The sequence below is a fragment of the Natrix helvetica genome, assembly GCF_964273705.1.
Source record: "Natrix helvetica genome assembly, chromosome: Z".
NCBI classification, from domain to species: Eukaryota; Metazoa; Chordata; class Lepidosauria; order Squamata; family Natricidae; genus Natrix; species Natrix helvetica.
The window spans coordinates 76,568,215-76,588,787 of record NC_138554.1 but is presented as its reverse complement, the minus strand read 5'-3'; the positions used below and the strand labels follow the sequence as shown (position 1 = coordinate 76,588,787).

The 20,573-nt window shown below is 42.2% G+C and overlaps 1 protein-coding gene across 1 annotated transcript in view; it reads left to right on the top strand.

The window, feature by feature from the left end:
- The window catches only part of BBS9 (Bardet-Biedl syndrome 9), a 377,930-nt gene that overhangs the window by 107,105 nt on the left and 250,252 nt on the right, over positions 1–20,573 (top strand). Inside the window, exons 11-13 of the mRNA XM_081970652.1 lie at positions 9,574–9,650; positions 11,520–11,573; positions 14,992–15,088. Coding sequence (XP_081826778.1) covers positions 9,574–9,650; positions 11,520–11,573; positions 14,992–15,088 — 228 coding nt within the window. The remainder of the gene's footprint in view (positions 1–9,573; positions 9,651–11,519; positions 11,574–14,991; positions 15,089–20,573) is intronic.

The window sequence follows — 20,573 nt, the reverse complement described above, 5'->3', positions numbered from 1 at the left end:
TGTGTTTTATTTTTATCATCTCATAGGAATGTATGCCAACCTACTTGCAAACCGTGGCCTTCTAAGGTCAAAATTATTTTATTCTTTAGCTCTATCCAATCTTTCACCCATGTTACTGCTAATGAGTATAATTCCCAATTTGGTAATTCTAAACTTCCCCTCTCCTTGCTATCTTGCATTGACTTTAGTTTAATCCTCGCTTTTCGTCCTTGCCAAATGAACCTAGCAGTTATTTTGTTTAATTCTTGAAAGAAAATTTTACCCGGGTTAACAAGAATTGCAACAAGAATAAGATTCTTGGTAAAATATTCATTTTGACTGTGGTTATACATCCCGTTAGTGATAGCTGAATATTTTTCCAGCTTTCTAAATCTTTCTTTATTTGTGTCACTAGTTTATTATAATTATCGTCTTTAATTGTGGAACATTTTGCAGACACCCAGGTCCCCAAGTATTTCACTTTCTTAGTTATTTGCATTCTAGTTGCTAATTCCAGTTCCTCTACTTGCTTTTTTGTCATATTCTTGGTTATCATTTTTGTTTTGCCTTTATTGATTTTTAATCCTGCCACTTCGCCATATTCTTCTAATCTTTTAATTAATTTCAGATTGGATTCTAATGGATCTTCTAGAACAAATACTAAGTCATTGGCATAAGCTTGGGCCTTATATTCTTCGTTTTTGAGTCTCAAACCTTTTATTCCCTAGTCCTTCCTAATTTCATTTAATAAAATTTCCAGGGTTAATATAAACAGCAAAGGAGAGAGGGGGCATCTCTGTCTGACTCCCTTTTTTATTTCGATCTTCTATTAGTTCTCCGTTCATCAGAACTTTGGCTGTCTGACTGTTATAAAGTTTTTCTATCATTTTTGTAAATTTTCCTCCAAATTTCATCCTGTCTAATAGTGTTATTATAAATTTCCAAATTACGTTGTCAAATGCTTTTTGTGCATCAAGGAAAACCAGTACATTTGTTTTTCTGGATACGCCTTGTAATATTCTATTATGTCTAGGATGACTCTCGTATTATTTTTAATGTGTCTGTGAGGTAAAAATCTATTTTGGTCCGGGTATATTTGTTCATTTAAAACCTGTTTAATTCTTCCTGCCATAATTGCTGCAAATATTTTATAATCGGAATTTAGTAATGAAATTGGTCTGTAGTTTTGAATTTCTTGTAGATTGGTTTCTTCTTTCGGGATTAGCGATATTATTGCTTCTGTCCATGATTCAGGCATCTTGGCTTTTCCTAAGACTTCGTAAAACATTTCCACTCCTAATTCTTCCAATATTATTTTATTACATTTGTATATCTCCACCGATATTCCGTCTGGTCCTGAGGTTTTATTATTTTTCTGGTTTTTCAGGACTAATTCCACTTCAGCTAACTTTATTGGCCTGTTTATCGCCTCCCTTTGTTCTTTTAAGATTGGGTTATCTTTTCTGTATTTAAATAATGTTTTATCTTGATTTCCTCCATACTATCTTGATTTCCTCCATACTATAGTTTTGAAAAGTATTTATGAATAATATGCTTCTTTTCTTCCGCTTTGTATTGGATTCATCCCTCATTATCTTTTAATTGATATATCATCCTTTTTTCTATTTTATTCTTCAATCAGTATGCCAGCTTGTTCAAAGTAATTTTGTGTGGCTGCTTTAATTTTCTGTACTAATTCCTTTTGAGTTATTAAGTTGATCTTATGTTTTATGATCTCTCTTTTTTTCTTTTTTAATTTTATTCTTTGGGTCTTTCTGTAGTTCAGCTTCAGCTTCCATAAGTTCTTTTTGCATACATTCTTGTTGCTCTTTTTGTTTACTAGTTTTTCTCGTCATTTAGGCAGTCATGAGACCTCTTGTGTATGCTTTCATAGTGTCCCAGAGATTTTGAATTAAGGTGTCTTCTTTTTTATTTATTCTAAAAATAGTTTTAATTCTTTCTCCAGCATTTGAGTGTATTCTATTTCATTTACAATATTTGAATTCATCATCCATCTTTTTTTCTTTGACCTTTCCAACTTAATTTTATTGAATTATGATCTGCCCACTCATTTGCTTCTATTTCAATTGACTTTAATTGATTACATAGACCAGATGAAATCCAAGCCATGTCAATTCTTGATAGTACTGGTGGGGGTTCGAATAAAAGGTATATTGCTTTCTTGTTTTGTGCCTTTCTCTCCAAATATCATGTAGTTTATATTCCATTGCCATCTCAAAAAAGGATTTGGGTAACATATTTTTTTTGTTTTCTTTTTCTTTTCGCTTTCATAGTCCATTTTTTTAATCCACTATTGCATTATAATCCCCAATTAAGCAAATATTTTCATATTCTAATTCATTTATTTTGTTGTGTAATTTCCTATAGAATTCCTCTTGTTTCTGATTTGGTGCATGTATGATTATTAATGATATCGGTTTTTCTGTTGTCTCTTAATTCAATCATTAGCATCCTGCCTTCTTCATCAGAGTAGACTGCTTTGGAGTTTATTTTTTCCTTTATATAGGTTGCTATCCCTCTTTTTTTAAATCTGCCAGTGCTGTATATAATTTCCCTAGTTTTTTGTTTTCCAGTGAATTCCTATGTTCCCTTTTAATATGCACTTTCGGTATACAGGTAACATCTGCGCTCTTTTTTTTGGTGCGTTCAGTCCATTCAAGTTTATCGAAATAATTATTTCCTGGTCCATCTTTAGATGGGGTGTTTTTTGTTGCTTCTGGTTTGTATCTGACTTTTCCCTCTCACGCCTTCCCTTTCTGCTCTCTCTCTTTCTTGCCTCTGTTCTTCTTTCCTGTTTCTTTCCTTGTCTTCTGATGTTTCTTCCTCTTGACTTCTATTTTCTAGGTCTTCTTTACTTCCTCGTTCTTCTTCCCATGTGCAGTATTTTTCATAGAATTCCTGCGCTTCTTCTATATTCTCTATCTCAGCGATGGCGAACCTTTTTTGGCTTGCGTGCCACAAGTGGCGGGAGCGCGGGGGGGGGGTTGTGTGCGGGCATTCCGCACCCATAATGCAACGGGCCCCCCAGTACGCATGCGCGCACAATGCGCCAATTTTTGCATGCTTTTTTCGCCCTCTCCAGGCTCCAGAGGCTTTATAGGAGCCTGGGGAGGGCGAAAAGAGCCGCCCCCGGAGGCCCTCCAGAGGCTTCAGGGAACGTCCGGAGGCTTCCCTGAAGCCTTCGGAACGCTTAAAACCACCCTCTGAGCAACCCGGAAGTGGCTTCCGGGTTGCTCGGATGGTCGTTTTAAGCGCTCTGAAGGCTTCAGGGAAGCCTCGGGACGGTCCCTGAACAGGCACGAGACGTTTGTCTCCATCGTCCAGGCCCGGATCGCCTCCGCCGTGCGGCGCCTCGGGCCCGGCCTTCACATCGCTGCCGCCGCCGCCGCCACCAGGACGGGCTCGGCCGAAGGGAAGTCCGTCAGGCCTCGGCCACGCCGCCCTCGCCTCCTCCTCCTCCTCCTCCTCCTCTAGCCGTGCCATGCCAGGCAGGCCGCGCAGCCGCCTCGATCCCGGCCTCAGGCGGCGGCGCGCTCAATAGTCGCAACTCGGCTGCCTGCCGCCTTTCTTCTCTTGTCTCCCAGCCGGGGCGGCCCGCCGCCGAGTTGCAACTATTGCCGCCGCTGCTGCCACCGTTCACAGGACCCGCCTCTCACCCTCTTCCTCCAGTCGGCAGGCTCCGACTCGTTCGCTGCCTGCCGGGCCCCGGCGCCGCGTTCAAGCCGGAGGGGGAAAGGAGGAGAAGGAGAAGGAGGACAACAAAGCCCCCTTCGCTTTCCCCATTCCCCCCTTTCGGCTTAATCCTTGTGACGCCCCGGGAGGACGGATTCCTGTGTGGGACACATGGCAGGAAGGCTATAGAGTCCCCCCTCCCTCCACCGTCCAGACGGTCCCTGAAGCCTTCGGAACGCTTAAAACAACCCTCTGAGCAACCCGGAAGTCACTCCGGTTTGCTCGGAGGGTGGTTTTAAGCGCTCCGAAGGTTTCAGGGAAGCCTCCGGACGGTCCTTGAAGCCTCTGGGGGGGAAGCTCTTTTCGCCCTCCCCAGGCTCCTATAAAGCCTCTGGAGCCTGGGGAAGGCGAAAAATAGCTTTTAAAAAGGTGAACTCAACTGGCCAGCGAGCGCATGCGCGCTGGCCTGCTGACAGGGCAGTGCCTCGCATGCCCTGACAAATGGCTCCGCCTGCCACTTGTGGCACACATGCCATAGGTTCGCCATCACGGCTCTATCTTATATCTTTTTCCTTGCCAAGATACCAGTACCCCTTCTGGTACTAACTCTCTGTACATTATTCTGTTTTTATTTAACTGATTTGTTAAAAATCGGTATTGTCTACGTTGTTCACGAATTCTCCGTGGAATCTGTTTAAGCGTAATCAACTATTTTTCCTGGAATGTACTCGTCCCTTCTCTGTTCTTTTTGTACACTTCATCTCTAGTTGGGTTTTTTTTTGGCAAATATTACGTGCACTTTTCTCGGGAGCTTATGTCTTCTGGCAGAATTAGTATGCACATGGTAAGCTTCATTGATGTCTCCTCTCAACTCTTGTTCCTTTCTCTGGGGAATTTCGGTGAAGATTTTGATCATTTTTCCTTTCAGGTCTTCCTCCTTCTCTTCCGGTATGTTTTGGAATCTTAGATAGAAAGAAGCTCTTTCATTTTCAAGTCGGATTATTGATAACTCTAATTCTTTATTAACCTGTCTATAGTTCAGCTCCATTTTTTCCATCTTCTGATCTGATTGTTCTATTTTTGTTTCGATGTTCTGGATTTTCTGTTCGTTGATTGCTAAGGCATTCTGTATCCTTTCAATTTTGTCATCCACGTTTTTGATATTTCCTTTCAATTCTCCCATTTCATTTTTCATTTCTTCATGATTCCTCCTTGTTTCTTCATGATGTGTAGCCGTCACTTCTTGGTTTTTCATCAATGTCTCTTGTATCATCTGGAGCATCAATTGCATACTCTGCGTTGTAGGTGCTGGTCCCGTTGTTCCTGCCACCGTTCCGCCTTTCTCCAGCCCCAATACACTCTCAATTGAGGGGGAGGGTGCTACTGAAACCGGATTGTATTTTTTTTCCCACTAACTTCACTGAAGTTGCCATTCTTATACCCTTATTTATCCTTGCCCATAATTGCATATAGATTCTACTTTACTTCTACTTTATCAGCAATATTAATGGTATCAATAATTATATATCTCAATATTTAACAATAATTAATCTTCCTTAATATCCCGTTTCAATATCTAAACATTCCTATGTATTATTCTATTCTGTTTTTGATCGTAAATTATTATATATCATAGGGTTACATATCACACTGTTATCTTATACAAATAGATGTCTCTCACTTGTATCAGTTATACAGGTACTCAATTCTAGTAATTAGTTTCTCTCTCTATATATATACTCCAGCTTATGTCATCGTTAGTTTTCTTGCATCAGACTTCACGGTTCAAATTTATAATCCACTAGGTGTCACCCTCTCCTCAGTATCACTGTTAGTGTCAATCAGTTAATACAACAAGTCCAGCGGCAAAGGCAAAATAAAGGGGGGGGGGGGTGAAGAAGCCCTCTAATTGTTCCAAAACAGTTCTCTCTCTACTGTCTCTAGTACTGTTCCAAGTTCCGAGGAGAATAAATACCGTATATTTGTAAGATGTCCCCTTCAAAAAGAAAAAGAGAAAGAGCGCTTGCTCCCTTTATTACCTGTTTATTGTTCATGGTTGAAACTGTTCAAAGCTCTAAGTTCAGCTATTCTTTGGAAAAACAAAAGAGTTGGAGGAAGAACAAGAAGAAAAAAGTCAACAACCAACCCGACTGTTAAACAATCCTTTATGTGCTTTCCAAGTCTTCTCAGCAGTTACTAGGTCCCACTCTTATTGTCCACGCTGGGTTTTCGTTCTCACTGTGGCCACTTTTGTTCAAGTTATTCACACTGTCAATTCCAACTCAGCGTCTCAGCTCTCACTACTTTTCGGCAAAAATCTGAACTGCAAAAACAGTCTCCGTGCCAGAGCCTCTTTCTTTCCTGCTCACCCTCTCTGCCAATTTCGTGTTGTCCTCCTTTTCTTTGGGTTGTCAATAATGATAAGAGATGTCTTGATTTCAACTACTTTCTCTCTCTGCTTCCTTCTTATGCAGTAGCCATCACTCCGGTCTTGACCAAGTGGCAGGATAGATCCTCGTCCGTTTAGTGGGTTTCTCCTACCCACTCGGGGATTTGCCTTATCATCCCAGCGTCTTCAGAGTTTCCCCCTTAATCTGCCAGTCCCTTCGGGATCCACAGAGCTCAGAAATGAGCTCAAACAAAGAAGTTAGAGGTTACAAGAACTCCCGTTCCTCAGCTCCAAGCATGATGACATCACCACTGGAAGTCTCTGCATTCAGTTTTGGTCGTCACGATGTAGAAAAGATGTGGAGACTCTAGAAAGAGTGCAGAGAAGAGCAACAAAGATGATTAGGGGACTGGAGACTAAAACATATGAAGAACGGTTGCAGGAACTGGGTATATCTAGTCTAATGAAAAGAAGGACATGATAGCAGTGTTCCAATATCTCAGGGGTTGCCACAAAGAAGAGGGAATCAAACTATTCTCCAAGGCACCTGAGGGTAGAACAAGAAGCAATGTGTAGAAACTAATCAAGGAGAGAAGCAACTTAGAACTGAGGAGAAATTTCCTGACAGTTAGAACAATTAATCAGTGGAACAGCTTGCTTCCAGAAGTTGTGAATGCCCCAATACTGGAAGTCTTTAAGAAGATGCTGGATAGCCATTAGTCTGAAATGGTGTAGGGTTTCCTGCCTAGGTGGGGGTTGGACTAGAAGACCTCCAAGGTCCCTTCCAACTCTGCTATTGTGTTGCATTGTATTGTATTGTAATTGTTTGGAACTCAGAGTGGTCTACCATTGTTTCCAACAGACGGTCACTGACAAGCATGTACTTATCCTGACAGACAACGTGGCCGCCAAAGCCCATATAAACTATCAGGGAGGGACCAGGTCCAGGTCCCTTATTATGCAGGAGACCAAAAGATTGGGCCTCTGGGCAGAGTGGCACCTATTATCAATTACGACAGAACATATATCAGGGGTGGCAAACGTCCAGGCGGACTGGTTCAGTCGAGCACTGGTGGACCATGCCGAATGGCAGCTGCACCCTCCACTCTTCCGGGAGCTTTTGGACCACTTCAGCCTCTCAGTTGTAGACCTCTTCGCCACCCCAGATAACACACAACCTCCAAGGTTCTATGCAAGATTTTCGGCACCGGGGGTGGAAAGAGTTGACCTATCCCATGGGTCATTCAGAAGGTCACAGCAGAAAGAACGGAGGTTATTCTACTCGCCCCTTATTGGCCCAGGAGGCCGTGGTTTAGTGACCTGCGGATCCTATCGATGGACTGGCCTTGGAGGATTCCTTGGGACAGGATCTCCCTCACTCAGGGGTCACTGGAGCATCTGGACCCACAATCGCTCCAGTTGACTGCCTGGTGCTTGAGCGGAGCATTCTGAAGGAGGACAAATTTTCCTCCAGGATCATTAAGACCATCCAAGCCTCTAGGAGTCCCTCCACAAAACACATTTACAACTCCACCTGGTGGACATTTTGCGTCTCGTGTATGGGCAGGGGCATTCTTCCCACAGGGGCATTGGTAAGAAGGGATACTTCCTTGTGAGTGGTAGGCGCAAGTGCTGCAATTCCATTTGGTTGTGGGCCATGGTCCGGGGATTGGGGATACCTGGCCTAAAAAGGCTGTTGGTTCTTACCTGAGATGCCTCTTCTCATAAGGTGGAGATAGCATCCAGGCATGCGTTGACTTTGTCTGCTCACTGATTGGACTGAGTCTGTCGAAGCTGTTAAACCACGCCCTTGTTGCTAGGCATGCCCAGCTGTCGGTGAAGTTGAACTAACAGACTTGACATGTCATCTGCCCAATCCTGTGGCAAAGGCTTGCTCGCGTGTCTTACGGCCATTAACAAGTCTTACCACTGGAACTGAGGACCAGCCTCGTACAGGGTGTGGCTGGATGCTATCTCCAACTTATGAGAAGAGGCATCTCAGGTAGAACCAACACCCTTTCTCCATTGAGGTGGAGATAGCATCCAGACATGGGACATATCAAAGCTGGACTGTCCTTACGAATGAGCCGAGGGACCCCCTCCCTTGTAAACAGACTGTAGTACTCTTCGGCTAAAGGCAGCCATCGTCGATGCAAAGGTGTCCAGCTTATAATTCTTTATGAATGGGGAAGGAGATGACCATGTGGCCTCCTGACAGACCTCTTCTAAAGACGCCTGCATCACCCATGCTGTGGTAGTGGCCGTGCTCCTGGTAGAGTGAGTGGTGATTCTTCCCGGGACCGGTGTAGATTGTAATTCATACGTTTTAGCTATGCATGCCCTCAACTATTTATCTATGGTCGAGGAAGTGACTTTCCTGCCCAAAGAGACCGGTTGGAAAGACAGAAATAGAGTTCCGATTTTCTAAAAGTGGAAGTCCTCTTAATATATATCTTTAGAGCCCTCCTCACGTCTAAGATGTGCCACTTCCTCTCCAGGAAATGAGAAGGGGCCAGACAGAAGTTCAAGAGGATTAACTCCTGGGCTCGGTGAAACCAGGTGCACATCTTGGGGACAAAGGAGGGGTCAAGACATACCACCACTCTCTTGTGGTGGAAAATACAGAGGTCCTCCCTTACAGAGAGGCCTACAGTTCTGAGATTCTCCTGGCAGAGGTGATTGCCACCAGGAAGGCCACTTTTAGTATGAGAAAGCATAAGGTGGCTGTACATAGAGGCTCGAAGGGGAAATGGTGAGTGCATTTAAAACTTTAGACAAGTCCCAGGTAGGGTACCTGTGTACCACCGGTGGTCTCAGGTTCGATGCCCCCTTCAAGAAACAGCGCACTGTGGGATGTTGTGTTAACAAATATAATTCCCCACAGTTTAACACCGACGCTAGAGTGGCCACCTGCCTCCTGATGGTATTTGGAGACAGACCCCTATCCAGGCTGTCCTGGAGGAAGTCTAGGACTTGAGGGTTATAAACGCATCAAGATTTTGAAAAGGCAAATTAAAAAAAAAGTTTTTGCACTCTGCAGACCTCCCCAAAATGGCCCGTTTTTCGCAAAAATGGGCCCATTTTTTTTTTCAAAAAAGGGCATGAATAGCCTTTAGGAGGTTTGTATAGTGCTCCGGGGGGGGGGGTGTGGAGGCAAAAAGGAGCAAAAAATGGCCAATTCTTTGCAAAAACGGGCCCAGTTTTTGTCAAAAAAAGGGCATGCATAGCCTTTAGGAAGTTTATAGAGTGCTCTGAGGGACGGGGGGCAAAATTGAGCAAAAACCGGCCCATTTCTCACTCATTTCTGCCCTCGCAGACCCCAGAAGCACTCTGCAAGGCTCCTAAAGGCTATGCACGGCCATTTTGGTGAGGGGCGGGGTTTTGGGAGGCAAACATGCTGTATTCAGTGTGTAAGACGCACCCAGATTTTCAGCCTCTTTTTTGAGGGAAAAGTGCATCTTATACTCCAAAAAATATGGTAGCTAAATTTGATAATTCCTTAAATCTTTCAGATATCCTGCCTAAGTCTGAAAAGAGTGAAGATTTTGCACTTGGTGTGACAGTCTTGCCTGATCTGGATTCAGTTTCTGTATGTACATTTGAATGCTGAATTTAGATATAACAATTACAACTGGGGTTGCGATGGGTCGGACATGTTTTCACAACTAACAACAACTGAGAATTTCAAAAATTTTAACCACCACAGTAGATGCACCAAACTAAAATATTCTGATATAAAGTTCATAAATGTTCTAATGTGGGTGTCAGCATTCCAAATATCATCCAGAATTAAATCAGAGTTCCAATTTAATAAGAGAGACATGTTGATACAAACTGTGGAAAAACACAAATCTGAAAGCTTCCTGGGTTTTCCACCCAGTTGAAAGTTCAGGACCTTGCCCCCACACCCACAAGTTCATCACATGGTCCAATCTTCCTCTGCCATGCTGGCATTTCCACTCATCTAATTCCGGTCAGGTGCAGAGACAAAGGATGACCTTGGGCTTCTAGAAAGGAATGTTATATTTTGACAATAACACATTCTACAATTCTACTCCTTACTATTCCTCCTCCTAATTATCTCACTAATGAAACAGCATAGTAAAATGAGAGTGGGGCAGGCCAAAGATCCTAAAAGGAATATAACTGCAGGGCTGACAGTGGGAGAATAATTAGGACCTAGTTTTCTTATGCTAGTAGTATTTTGATATAAACTTTCCAAATACAACTACAGTCCAACCAGAAGAAAGTGACTTCCAATATTAAACTGTTAAGATTCATACAATATAATTTAATTTAGTGGAAGCTGCTCCCCTGTTTTAGAAGCCCTATCTAAATGCTAGTTTTCACTAAAAGCTATACATTGCCTGTTAATCCACCAGCTGTTATTTCTGTTGTCTCTAAAAACTGTCTCAATTCAGATGTTATACAAAGCTATGGTTTATGCCAGGGATAGCAAATTGGATTTCTTTGAGGGCCAGATCAGCATTGTAGTTCTCCGCAGTCAGCCTGGGTGTGTGTGTGTCATAGATGCCTCCTGCAGCACTCTGCTGGCCAAAATATGGCACGTGTGTGTGTGCGGCCCTCCTCCACCTCATTTTGGTCGGCAGAGTGCTTCTGAAGGCTGTCCAGGCCGAAAATGGGATGCAATAAGGTCCTGCCTAGCCCCCTGGTCCCTCATTTTGGCTGGTAGTATGCTGCTGGAGGCTGTCTAGGCTAAATATGGGGTGCAGTGGGGCGACATACAGTCCCACATACCCCATTTTGGCTGCCAGAAGGTCAGTCCTTTGCTATGTCCAGGCTGGCCTATGGGTCAGATTTAAGCACCCCATGGGCCAGATCTGGCCTACGCGCCTTGAGTTTGACACCACTGGTTTATGCTGACCACAGTGTAGAATTTGCAAAAGACAAACTCAGGATTAGAGATGCTTTATTTTTGCTTTCTATTCAGTCAGAACTTGGATTTATATGTTGAATCCTTGATCACAAAAACAACACTCTCTTAACGGTAAATAATCTGTGGAATTATAATTAATCAATTCAGATAACACTTCAAAACATAAATACATTTTCATAATGAAGGGTATACAATAGTGTTTGAAATGAATCACCGGCTCTTTTATCCTAATTATAATGCTAAAATGAATAAATTAGATTTTAGATATATTATCAAATTATACATTTTAATTATTTTTGTATCTTTTTATATGATTTTTCAAAAGTTAATTTACAAAGTACTATTTTAAAATATTTAATTGCCCATAAATTATATTTTTTGGCTTGGCTATGAGATAAATCTAGGAATACACTGCTTGTATATTTTTGCTTTTTAAATTTTGAACAGTTTTATTTAACTTAATCTTGTTTTGTTTCATTATTTCAAATGTAAGCCATCTAATAGAATAATCTTTCCTGTATCATAAACATTCCTGACTAATTCACCATGTTTTGTTTACAGCAAGCTGTTGACAGTGAAATTAAAGCAGAGGTGATTCCTTCTGTGTTGATAAAGGTATTAGCATGTTTAATAAAATGTTCTAAACCATTGCATAAATTATGCAATATAAATATACTGTTGCATATTGGTATACAGGAATGATTCTAAATGTTGACAGAAATATTTGAGTGATTTAAATTGCTTATATTATATTCTGGAAAATAAACATTAGATTTAAACACTGTTGTTTAGAACAGGAGTCCCCAATCCCTGAACTGTGACCACTACTGGGGCTTGAGCTGTTAAGAATCTGGCCACTGAAGTGTTGAGTGAGTGTGTGCATGCATCCTCAGTTGTGCATGTACACTCCATTTGTGCGAGTGGCATGCGTGCCTGCCGTTCTTGTAAATGGAGTTGCATGCATGCACGTGAGCTTGTCCGCCACTTATGCAGAACCATCTCCTCGCTTCTCTTGGTTATGGTTGTTAAGTGATTTTTTCAGATTGTTAAGCAGACCAAGTCCCAAGTATAGTGCTCAGGGTGCATTAGGGTTGTGTAACAGACCTTCAGTTTTGCTCAGCTGAATATCTTTATATAGAAGAAACTTCTTTATATACAATAATATAAAACATGATTCATTTATACAATACCTATGCAGCTCTTACAACATGGTAGAGAGGAGGAGAAGCAGCAAGTACACTCAAGCAAAGATCAAATGAACTCTCACAGCACAGAACAGTTAAGCTAAGTCACGCCCAGGCTCCAAGCCGTCTCATATGGTTCACACAACAAATTCTGTGCCTCAGTCACCAAACAGTTCCCATTGGCTGACTTGTTGCCATGGCTCTTCCAAATTCTTATGCACTGACAAGTTTGCAATCTTCCCTATTGACTTTTAGGAAAAGCCAGCAGAGAAGATTGGAAATGATGATCATGTAATTGTGGGATGCTTGGCAACTAGTCATTAGTATGATCAGATCACCAAGCAGCCAGATTACAATCACATGACTGTGGGACTGGTTATACAATGTTTTGCAAAACCAAAAACAATTTAAGGGCTGTAAAGCAGCTTCCCAAGATTGTTATAAACCTGTTCTGTCATTAAATGAATGGTGATACCTGTATGGTGACTACCTGTATTCACTACACAGTGATGTGGATTTAGCCCCAAAGTAGTGAGAAAGGAAATGTATAATGATGTGAGTTTTTAAGAAGTAAGCTTGGTATTTTGTCCAACAGTGTCCTAAACTTTGAAACTTATCCTGCTTTGATTTACTGACTGACTTGATTAAGAAGTGTACCAAGGCATGGAGATGGGATCTTTCCCAAAGATCCCACCTCCCAATGCAAAACATTGTATGACCAGTCCCACAGTCATGTAATTGTAATCTGGGTGCTTGGCAAAGTGATTAAAGAATTCTGATTTCAAAATGCTGGATTTGAATAAATAATATATTAGACAGAATGTAAACTTATGCTGAAATATATACATCTCTGTGTCTATCTATGTGTGTGTATGTTTTTTTTCTCATTAATCTACACTCAGTACTCCATAATGACAAAGTGAAACAGACTTTTAGAAATGTCTGTATATTTATTTTTTTAAAAAGTGAATATCACGTTTGCATAAGTATTGAGGCCTTTCACTCGGTAGTTTGTTGAAGCACCTTTGGTAGCAGTTACTGCCTCGAGTCTTTTGGGGTATGACCTAATAAGCTTTGAACAACTGGATTGGGGGATTTTCTGCCTTTCTTCCTTGCAAATCATCTTAAGCTCAGTCAGGTTGTATGGTGACCATCCGTGAACAGCCATTTTTAGATCCCTTCAGAGATGTTCAAGGGCTGTGGCTGGGCCACTCTAGGACATTCATAGAGCTGTTCCTAAGCAACTCCTGTGTTGTCTTGGCTGTGTGCTTAGGATCGTTATCATGTTGAAAAGTAAACCTTTGGCCCAGTCTGAGGTCCTGAACACTGTGGAACAGGTTTTCATTCAAATTCCTGTACTCCATTCAGCTTTCTCTCAACACTGATCAGTATCCCATTTCCTGCTGCTGAAAAACATCCCTACAGCATGATGATGCCACCACCCTAACCCTAACTCCAAGCGTTCTTTCATGTGTTTTGGACTGAGGACAGGCTTCCGTCAAACCATTCTGCCATATATGCCAGATCAGTGCAGAGCTACAGTTATGGTTTTTCTTCTGGAACTCTCTCCCATGTCCACGCAGGATCTCTGGAGCTCAGTCAGGGTGGCAATTAGGTCACCTCTCTTAGTATGGCCTTTCTCCCCCGAATGCTCAGTTTAACTGAGCGGCCAGCTCTTGGAAGAGATCTGGTTGTTCCAAACTTCTTCCATTTGAGAATTATGGAGGCCACTGTATTCTTAGGAAACTTAGTGCAGCATAAACTTTATTGTAGCCTTTCCCAGATCGGTGCCTTGTAATAATCCTGCCCCTGAGCTCTGCAGGCAGTTCCTTTGACCTCATGACTTTTGCTCTGCTACACTACTCATTGTCAGTTGCAAGTTGTCAGTTGGAAAGAGTTGCCTTTCCAAATTATGTCCAATCAATTTAATTTGCCACAGGTCAACTCCTGTCAAAGTATAGAAACATGTCAGCAATTATCAAGAGAAATGGAAAGCACCTGAACACTTTCAAGTGTTGTTGCAAAGGGTGTGAATACATGTCAATGTATTTCAGTTTTTCTTTTTAATGAATTTACAGACATTTCTAAAATACTGTTTTTACTTTGTTATTATGGGATACTAAGTATAGATTAATGAGAAAAAAAGAATTTTAACAACTGTGGAATCGGGCTGCAGCATAACAAAATTGTCAAAAGTGAAGGGACTCTGAATGATTTCTGAATGCACTGTATGTTTGTACATATATATGTATATATACAGCGCGTGTGTGTATGTATACACACACACACATATCTTTGTCTCTGTGTGTGCACGCAGACACACACACACACACACACACACACACAGAATGGGAAAGAAAATTAAATGATAGATGTAATGGTGCCAAGTAATAGCAACATCAGTAAGAAGGATTATGAGAAACTGGAGTAGTACTACAACCTGAAAGAGAAACTAGAGAAGATGTAAGAAAAACCCTGTTTACAGTGGTGATAGCATTCAAGACCATGATACCTAAGCTGGGAGAGTGGCTCCAAAAAACTCCAGGAATGACATTAGTGTGCTCTGTCCAGAAGAGTGTTTTGCACAAAACCCTCAAACTCCAAACTTCCGGTAGACAAGCAGAGATTGGGGAAGATACAAACTATAAATTGATAAGGGAATTTTAATATGTATATGTTCATCTCACTCACTCTCTCTCACTCTCACTCTCTCTCTGCGTCTGTGTATGAATATTGCTTGTATATTATTCCCTGTGGAAGTACTAGCTACTGATTTATTGAAGTGATAAAATAATAAGTAATATTTTACTATTGTCTGTAAATACCTTTCTAATATTTTGATCCAACAGATTGAAGTTGAAAGCAGACTACCAACACTTACAAAATTAACAGTATGTGTCCCATGTCCTTTATCATTGACCCAAAACTCCTTCATTTTAGAATTAGGTAAATTGCTTATTTTTCTATGATTGATTGATGAATTAAACATAGTTTAAACTCTTCAGATAGGATTTGTATATTTTTTTCTATTTTTTGTGAATTTATTTACTATTTTTTTAAAGATCAAAGAAAGATTAAATTGGTTTAAGTAGATAGAGGCTCCTGAATTATATCTCCATTTTGCTATCTTTTTATTTATTTCATATGGCATGACAGAATGCAGTATTAATTCATCTGAAAAGAGCTATTGTTTTTATATTTGTGTTTCTTCTTCTTGCTGGGAGATCTTTGTGAAATTCAGCAGCCAGAATGTGTAGACTATTTAGAGGTGACAAAGTCATATTTCTCAGGGTGCACCACAAGAAGGTTGGTCTACACTTTGCCACATCTTTCTACTGAATTTGGTTGATATGATCAATATTAATCTTTTTCTCCAATGAGTATTCTAGACAAGAAACAAAAATTTAAAAATATACTCCAGGGTACAACTTGAAAGAAAATTGGTACAAAACGCTTTACACATGATATACCTCATAATTTTATAGATAAATACATATCTAGTAATAAATATTAGAAATGCCATGAAACATTTTACCACATGTGGGACATGTCAAAAAACCTCAAACTACTGGAAAGCTGTACATACTACAACAGTGAAAAGTTTTAGAAATTAAAATTGAAATCAAACCACAAATTTTCTTACTAGGTACAATCTAAGAAAACATCAACTAGAAATATCATAATTTACTGAGACACATGTTTGCGACTGTGGGAATAAATTTTGCCCAGCACTGGAAGAAAGATACAATTCTGACATTGTTTTATTGGATTGGGAATATGTAGGGATGGTAAAACTGACAGTATATATATTCACAACAGACGTTTAACCACATTTAAACAAGAATGGTTCAAATACATGAAATATACAGCATGGCAAATTTAAACGTTTAAATTTGGTGTCCAAGAGGCCTAAATATTTATAAATATTGTAAATAAGCACAAAAAGGAGAAAGTTAGAAACCAAATAATTTGTTTTTCTTTTAGTTTTTTATTGTTGCCTGTTTTACTTTGCTTTGCTAGTTTCTATTTTCAAGATGCACAAACAATAGTATGTAACAGTGGGGACTCGGAAGTAAGTTCATTTTAAGGCAGAAACTTTATTGTATAATAAATAGAGTCAATTTGGTGTAGTGGATACAGTGCTAACTAGAAGACTAGGAATTTAGTCTCATTTTGTACAGGAAAGCTGTCTGAGTAACACTGCTCTCAGCCCAATTCAACTCAGTGGGTTGTTGTGGAGAAAATAGGAGGAGAAAGAGTTTTATGTATGTCTGTTGCCTTTAGTTACTTATAAAAGTAATAATGGTGGGATAAAAAATATCTACTAAATTAATAAAACAAATAAAGTATTTTGTTATACTTTGCAGATGCTTCTTAATGTGGTTTTTGGTTTTAGATATAAAAAGTTAAACATGTATTAAAAATAACACTTTAAATTATAGTTAATATTGATATACCGTATTTTTTGCCCTATAAGACGCACTTTTTTACTCCAAAAAAGAGGGTGAAAATCTGGGTGCATCTTATAGGCCGAATGTAGCCACCTGGGCAGTGGTGGGTTTCTGATGGTTGGTCAATTAACCTGGAAGCCCCGCTCCTATCACTCACTCGCAAGTCCTTGGCGTTTTTTTGCATCGGGGCTTGCTGCAAGAGAGAGGGATCAAAGACCTTTTCCGGATTGGTGGTGGTGGAGGTGCGGGCCCGTACTCACTAAAGCAAGTCCGGGGAAGTCCTTTGCGCCAGCTGGAAAAGGTCTTCACTCCCCCTCCCCTTTGCAGCATGCCCCGATGCAAAAAATGGCGAGATCTCTTCTCAGAAATGTCTTCTCGGGCTGGCCGGATCTCTCTCCAGATCTTGCGGCTTTTTCAGGGTTTTCTTTTTTAAAAACACCTGTCCGAACTATCTTGAAAACCTGCAATGTTGCTTTGGGAGGGGGCAGGCGGCAGCATTTGCCCCTGCCACCCTCCCTGGGCACCTGCAGCTTTGGAGCCTGCAGCTTTAAAACAAGCCTTTACACAGCTGCCCGTCTTTTCCCTCCGAAAGCAACCTCGCAGGTTTTCAAGATCGTCTGCAGAGGCGTTTGGCGCAAACTCCTCTCCTGTTCCTTCTTCTGCGGGGAGGGGGGGGCTGCCTAGCTTTGACAGCCACCTCGTTTCCAATTGGGGGGTGGGGGAGAAATCCTCTGCATGGATCCCCCCAATTGGAAGGAGGAGGCTCCATCCGCAGGGGGAGAGATCCCCCTCACATTCTGTCTGTCTGTCTCTCACTCTCCCTCCCTCCCTCCCTCTCTCTCTATCTATCTCTCTGTGTTTCTCTCTCCTCCCTTCCTCTCTGTCACTCTGTGTGTATATGTGTGTGTGTGTCTGTCTGTCTGTCACTCACTAAATCACTCACTCTGTGTGTGTGTGTGTGTGTTTGTGTCTCTCTCTGTGTGTGTCTCTGTCTGTCTGTCCCTCTCTCGGTCCCAACTGGAGAACAACCTTTTCTGTCCCCTTACCAGCCCATCCGGGAAGATGAAGAACGCGAGGGGGATCCCCCCCCGCGGTTGGGCTCCGAACTAGCGGAGCCTCGTCCTTCTTTTTAAGCAAGCGATCTTTAAGCAGGCGATCTTCAGCTGCTGCACAAGCCGCGCTGCCTTCTTCTCTCTGATAGCTGCCTGCTTAAAAAGAAGGACAAGGCTCCGCTGGTTCGGAGCCCATCCGTGGGGGGGAGGGATCCCCCTCGCGTTCCTCATCTTCCCGGATGGGCTGGTAAGGGGACAGAAAAGGTTGTTCTCCAGTTGGGACGGAGAGAGGGACAGACAGACAGAGACACACAAACACAGAGTGAGTGATTGAGTGAGTGACAGACAGACAGACACACACACAGACATATACACACAGAGTGACAGACAGAGAGGAAGGGAGGAGAGAGAAACACAGAGAGATAGAGAGGGAGGGAGGGAGGGAGAGTGAGAGACAGACAGACACACACATACAGAGTGACAGATGGAGGAGGGAGGAGAGAGAGAGACAGAGATACAGAGACAGACAGACACACAGAAAGAATGACAGAGAGAGACAGAGAGGGGGGGGAGGGAGAGAGAGACAAAGAGCTACACAGAGAGAGAGAGACAGACAGACAGACAGACACACAGAGAAACAGAAAGAGAGAGAAAGAGAAAGAAAGGCAAAAAAATGAAAAAAGAAAAGAAAAAAAAGAAAGTGGGAGAGAGAGATGAAAGAAACAAAGAAAGAAAGAAAACTTATGACCACAATTGAGCCCAAAATTGAGTGGCAATTGAGCCCAAAAATCTTTTTTTTCTAGATTTTCCTCCTTTAAAATTGGGTGCGTCTTATATTCTGGAGCGTCTTATAGGGTGAAAAATACGGTAGTACCTTTTCTTTTTTCTCCAGATAGTCCTTGATTGTGTGACTAGTTATTTAATAATGGTTCAAAGTTGCTAAACAGCGGGGACTTCCGGTTGGGTTAAGGACGTCGAGGGCAGGCTTTCTCAGAGCCTGTCGACCCACTAGACTGTAGAGGCGTTTTTTTTAAAGATCATAAACGCCTTGGAAACTCCGAAATTCTTAGGAATCTAGGAGAGAGATTAGCGCTGCCGGGTTAACCTCTTGTAGCTCCCCAGAAGGATTTATGGCCTCTGGGGTGTGGGCAAGGAGAGCCCCCCTTTGCAGACGCTTCAAGCTCCGGTCTACTGGGATCCTCCGCTAAGGACTTATGGCGGAGCAAGACGCCGTAAACAACGTTTAACTCCGAGCAACACAAGGAGGAAACATTTGCAAGTACTTTAAGTTTTAAGTTTGAAAAATTTTGTTAAAGAACGCTATTACTGAACTTGAAAGGTGCGGGCTTAGAACAAAGGATTCAGAACAAAGGCTTCAAAATGGCGTTAATTTACATCTGAATACCTAAAGAAAACGAAACTTAATAATAATAATAATAAATTTAATTTGTTAGCCGCTCCCTCTCCACAAGGGACTCGGGGCGGCGTACAAGAAAAGCACATATATATATACATTGCGAATTTAAAAAGACTGTCAGGAGGAATAGGATGGAACTACGGTTGAGCCAGGCCAGATAATTGAAAAAGGTGGGTCTTGAGCTTTACACGGAAGGAGCGGAGATCGGAGGTAATCCTAATGTCGAGGGGGAGATCATTCCAAAGGGCTGGGCCCATCACAGAGAAGGCCCTACTCCTGGGTGTCGCCCCCCCCCGACACTGTTTAGTGGACGGCACCCGGAGAAGTCCCTCTCTGTGCGAGTGGATTGGTCGTAGGGGTGTATGGGGCAGGATACGTTCCCGCAGGTAGCTAGGTCCTGTGCCATGGAGCGCTTTGAAGATCGTAATCAAAACCTTGAAACGCACCCGATAGACCACAGGAAGCCAGTGCAGCTCGCGCAGGAGAGGTGTTACATGGGAGTATCTAGTACTCCCTATAATCACCCGCGCGGCCGCATTCTGGACCAACTGTAGTCTCCGAGTGCATCTCAAGGGAAGCCCCATGTAGAGAGCATTGCAGTAGTCTAGGCGAGACGTCACCAGCGCATGGGTGACTGTGCGTAAGGCATCCCGGTCATATAGGGGGCGCAATTGGCGCACCAGACGGACCTGGTGGAACGCCCCCCTTGCCACGGCTGTTACATGGTCATCCATGGACAGCCGGGCATCCAGGAGGACGCCCAAATTGCGCGCCCGCTCCATGGGGGCCAGTTGCTCGCCCCCGATGGCCAGAGATGGAAGCAACTGGTTGAACCGGGGGGCCGGAAGCCACAGCCACTCCGTCTTGGAGGGGTTGAGTTTGAGTCGGTTGTCACCCATCCAGTTAGTTAATTGAATGGTGACAGCTGGAGGCGGCTGAAAGAACTATTAACAACTTTAAAGTTAGTTTATATAATCTGATCTACTTGGAGGAGTATTTTGTGAAAAAGTTGGTAAGAAGTGTTTTCTGTTAAGTATGGCAATGGAACAAAAGGTGGCTCCCCCAAGTGCTACAATAAATCTCCAGGATTTGAAGGACTTTATAGGTAAAGAAATTGCTTTTATAGGTAAAGAAATTATTGAGGTTAAAGAAATGGTTCAGGATACCATAAAAAAGCACGACCAGCTCGATAAAAACTTACAGGCTATTGCCACAGGTCTGTCAGAAGTTGTTCTTAAGGTGGACAGCAAGGTTGAGCAACTGGCTTTTGATTTGGAAACCAAAACGAAAGAAACGGATCTGAAATTTGTCGAAATGGAGGGGAATATGCAAAGGATGGATAATGAGATTATTATGATGCAATTCAGATCTATGGAGTACGCTGTTAGACTGAGGGGTATAAGAGAAAACCCTAGAGAGGACTTAAGAAAAGTTTGTGCTGATGCTTTGGCCACGTTATTAAAAGTGGATGATTCTCGTGAGATTTCTGCTAAGATTGATAAAACTTACAG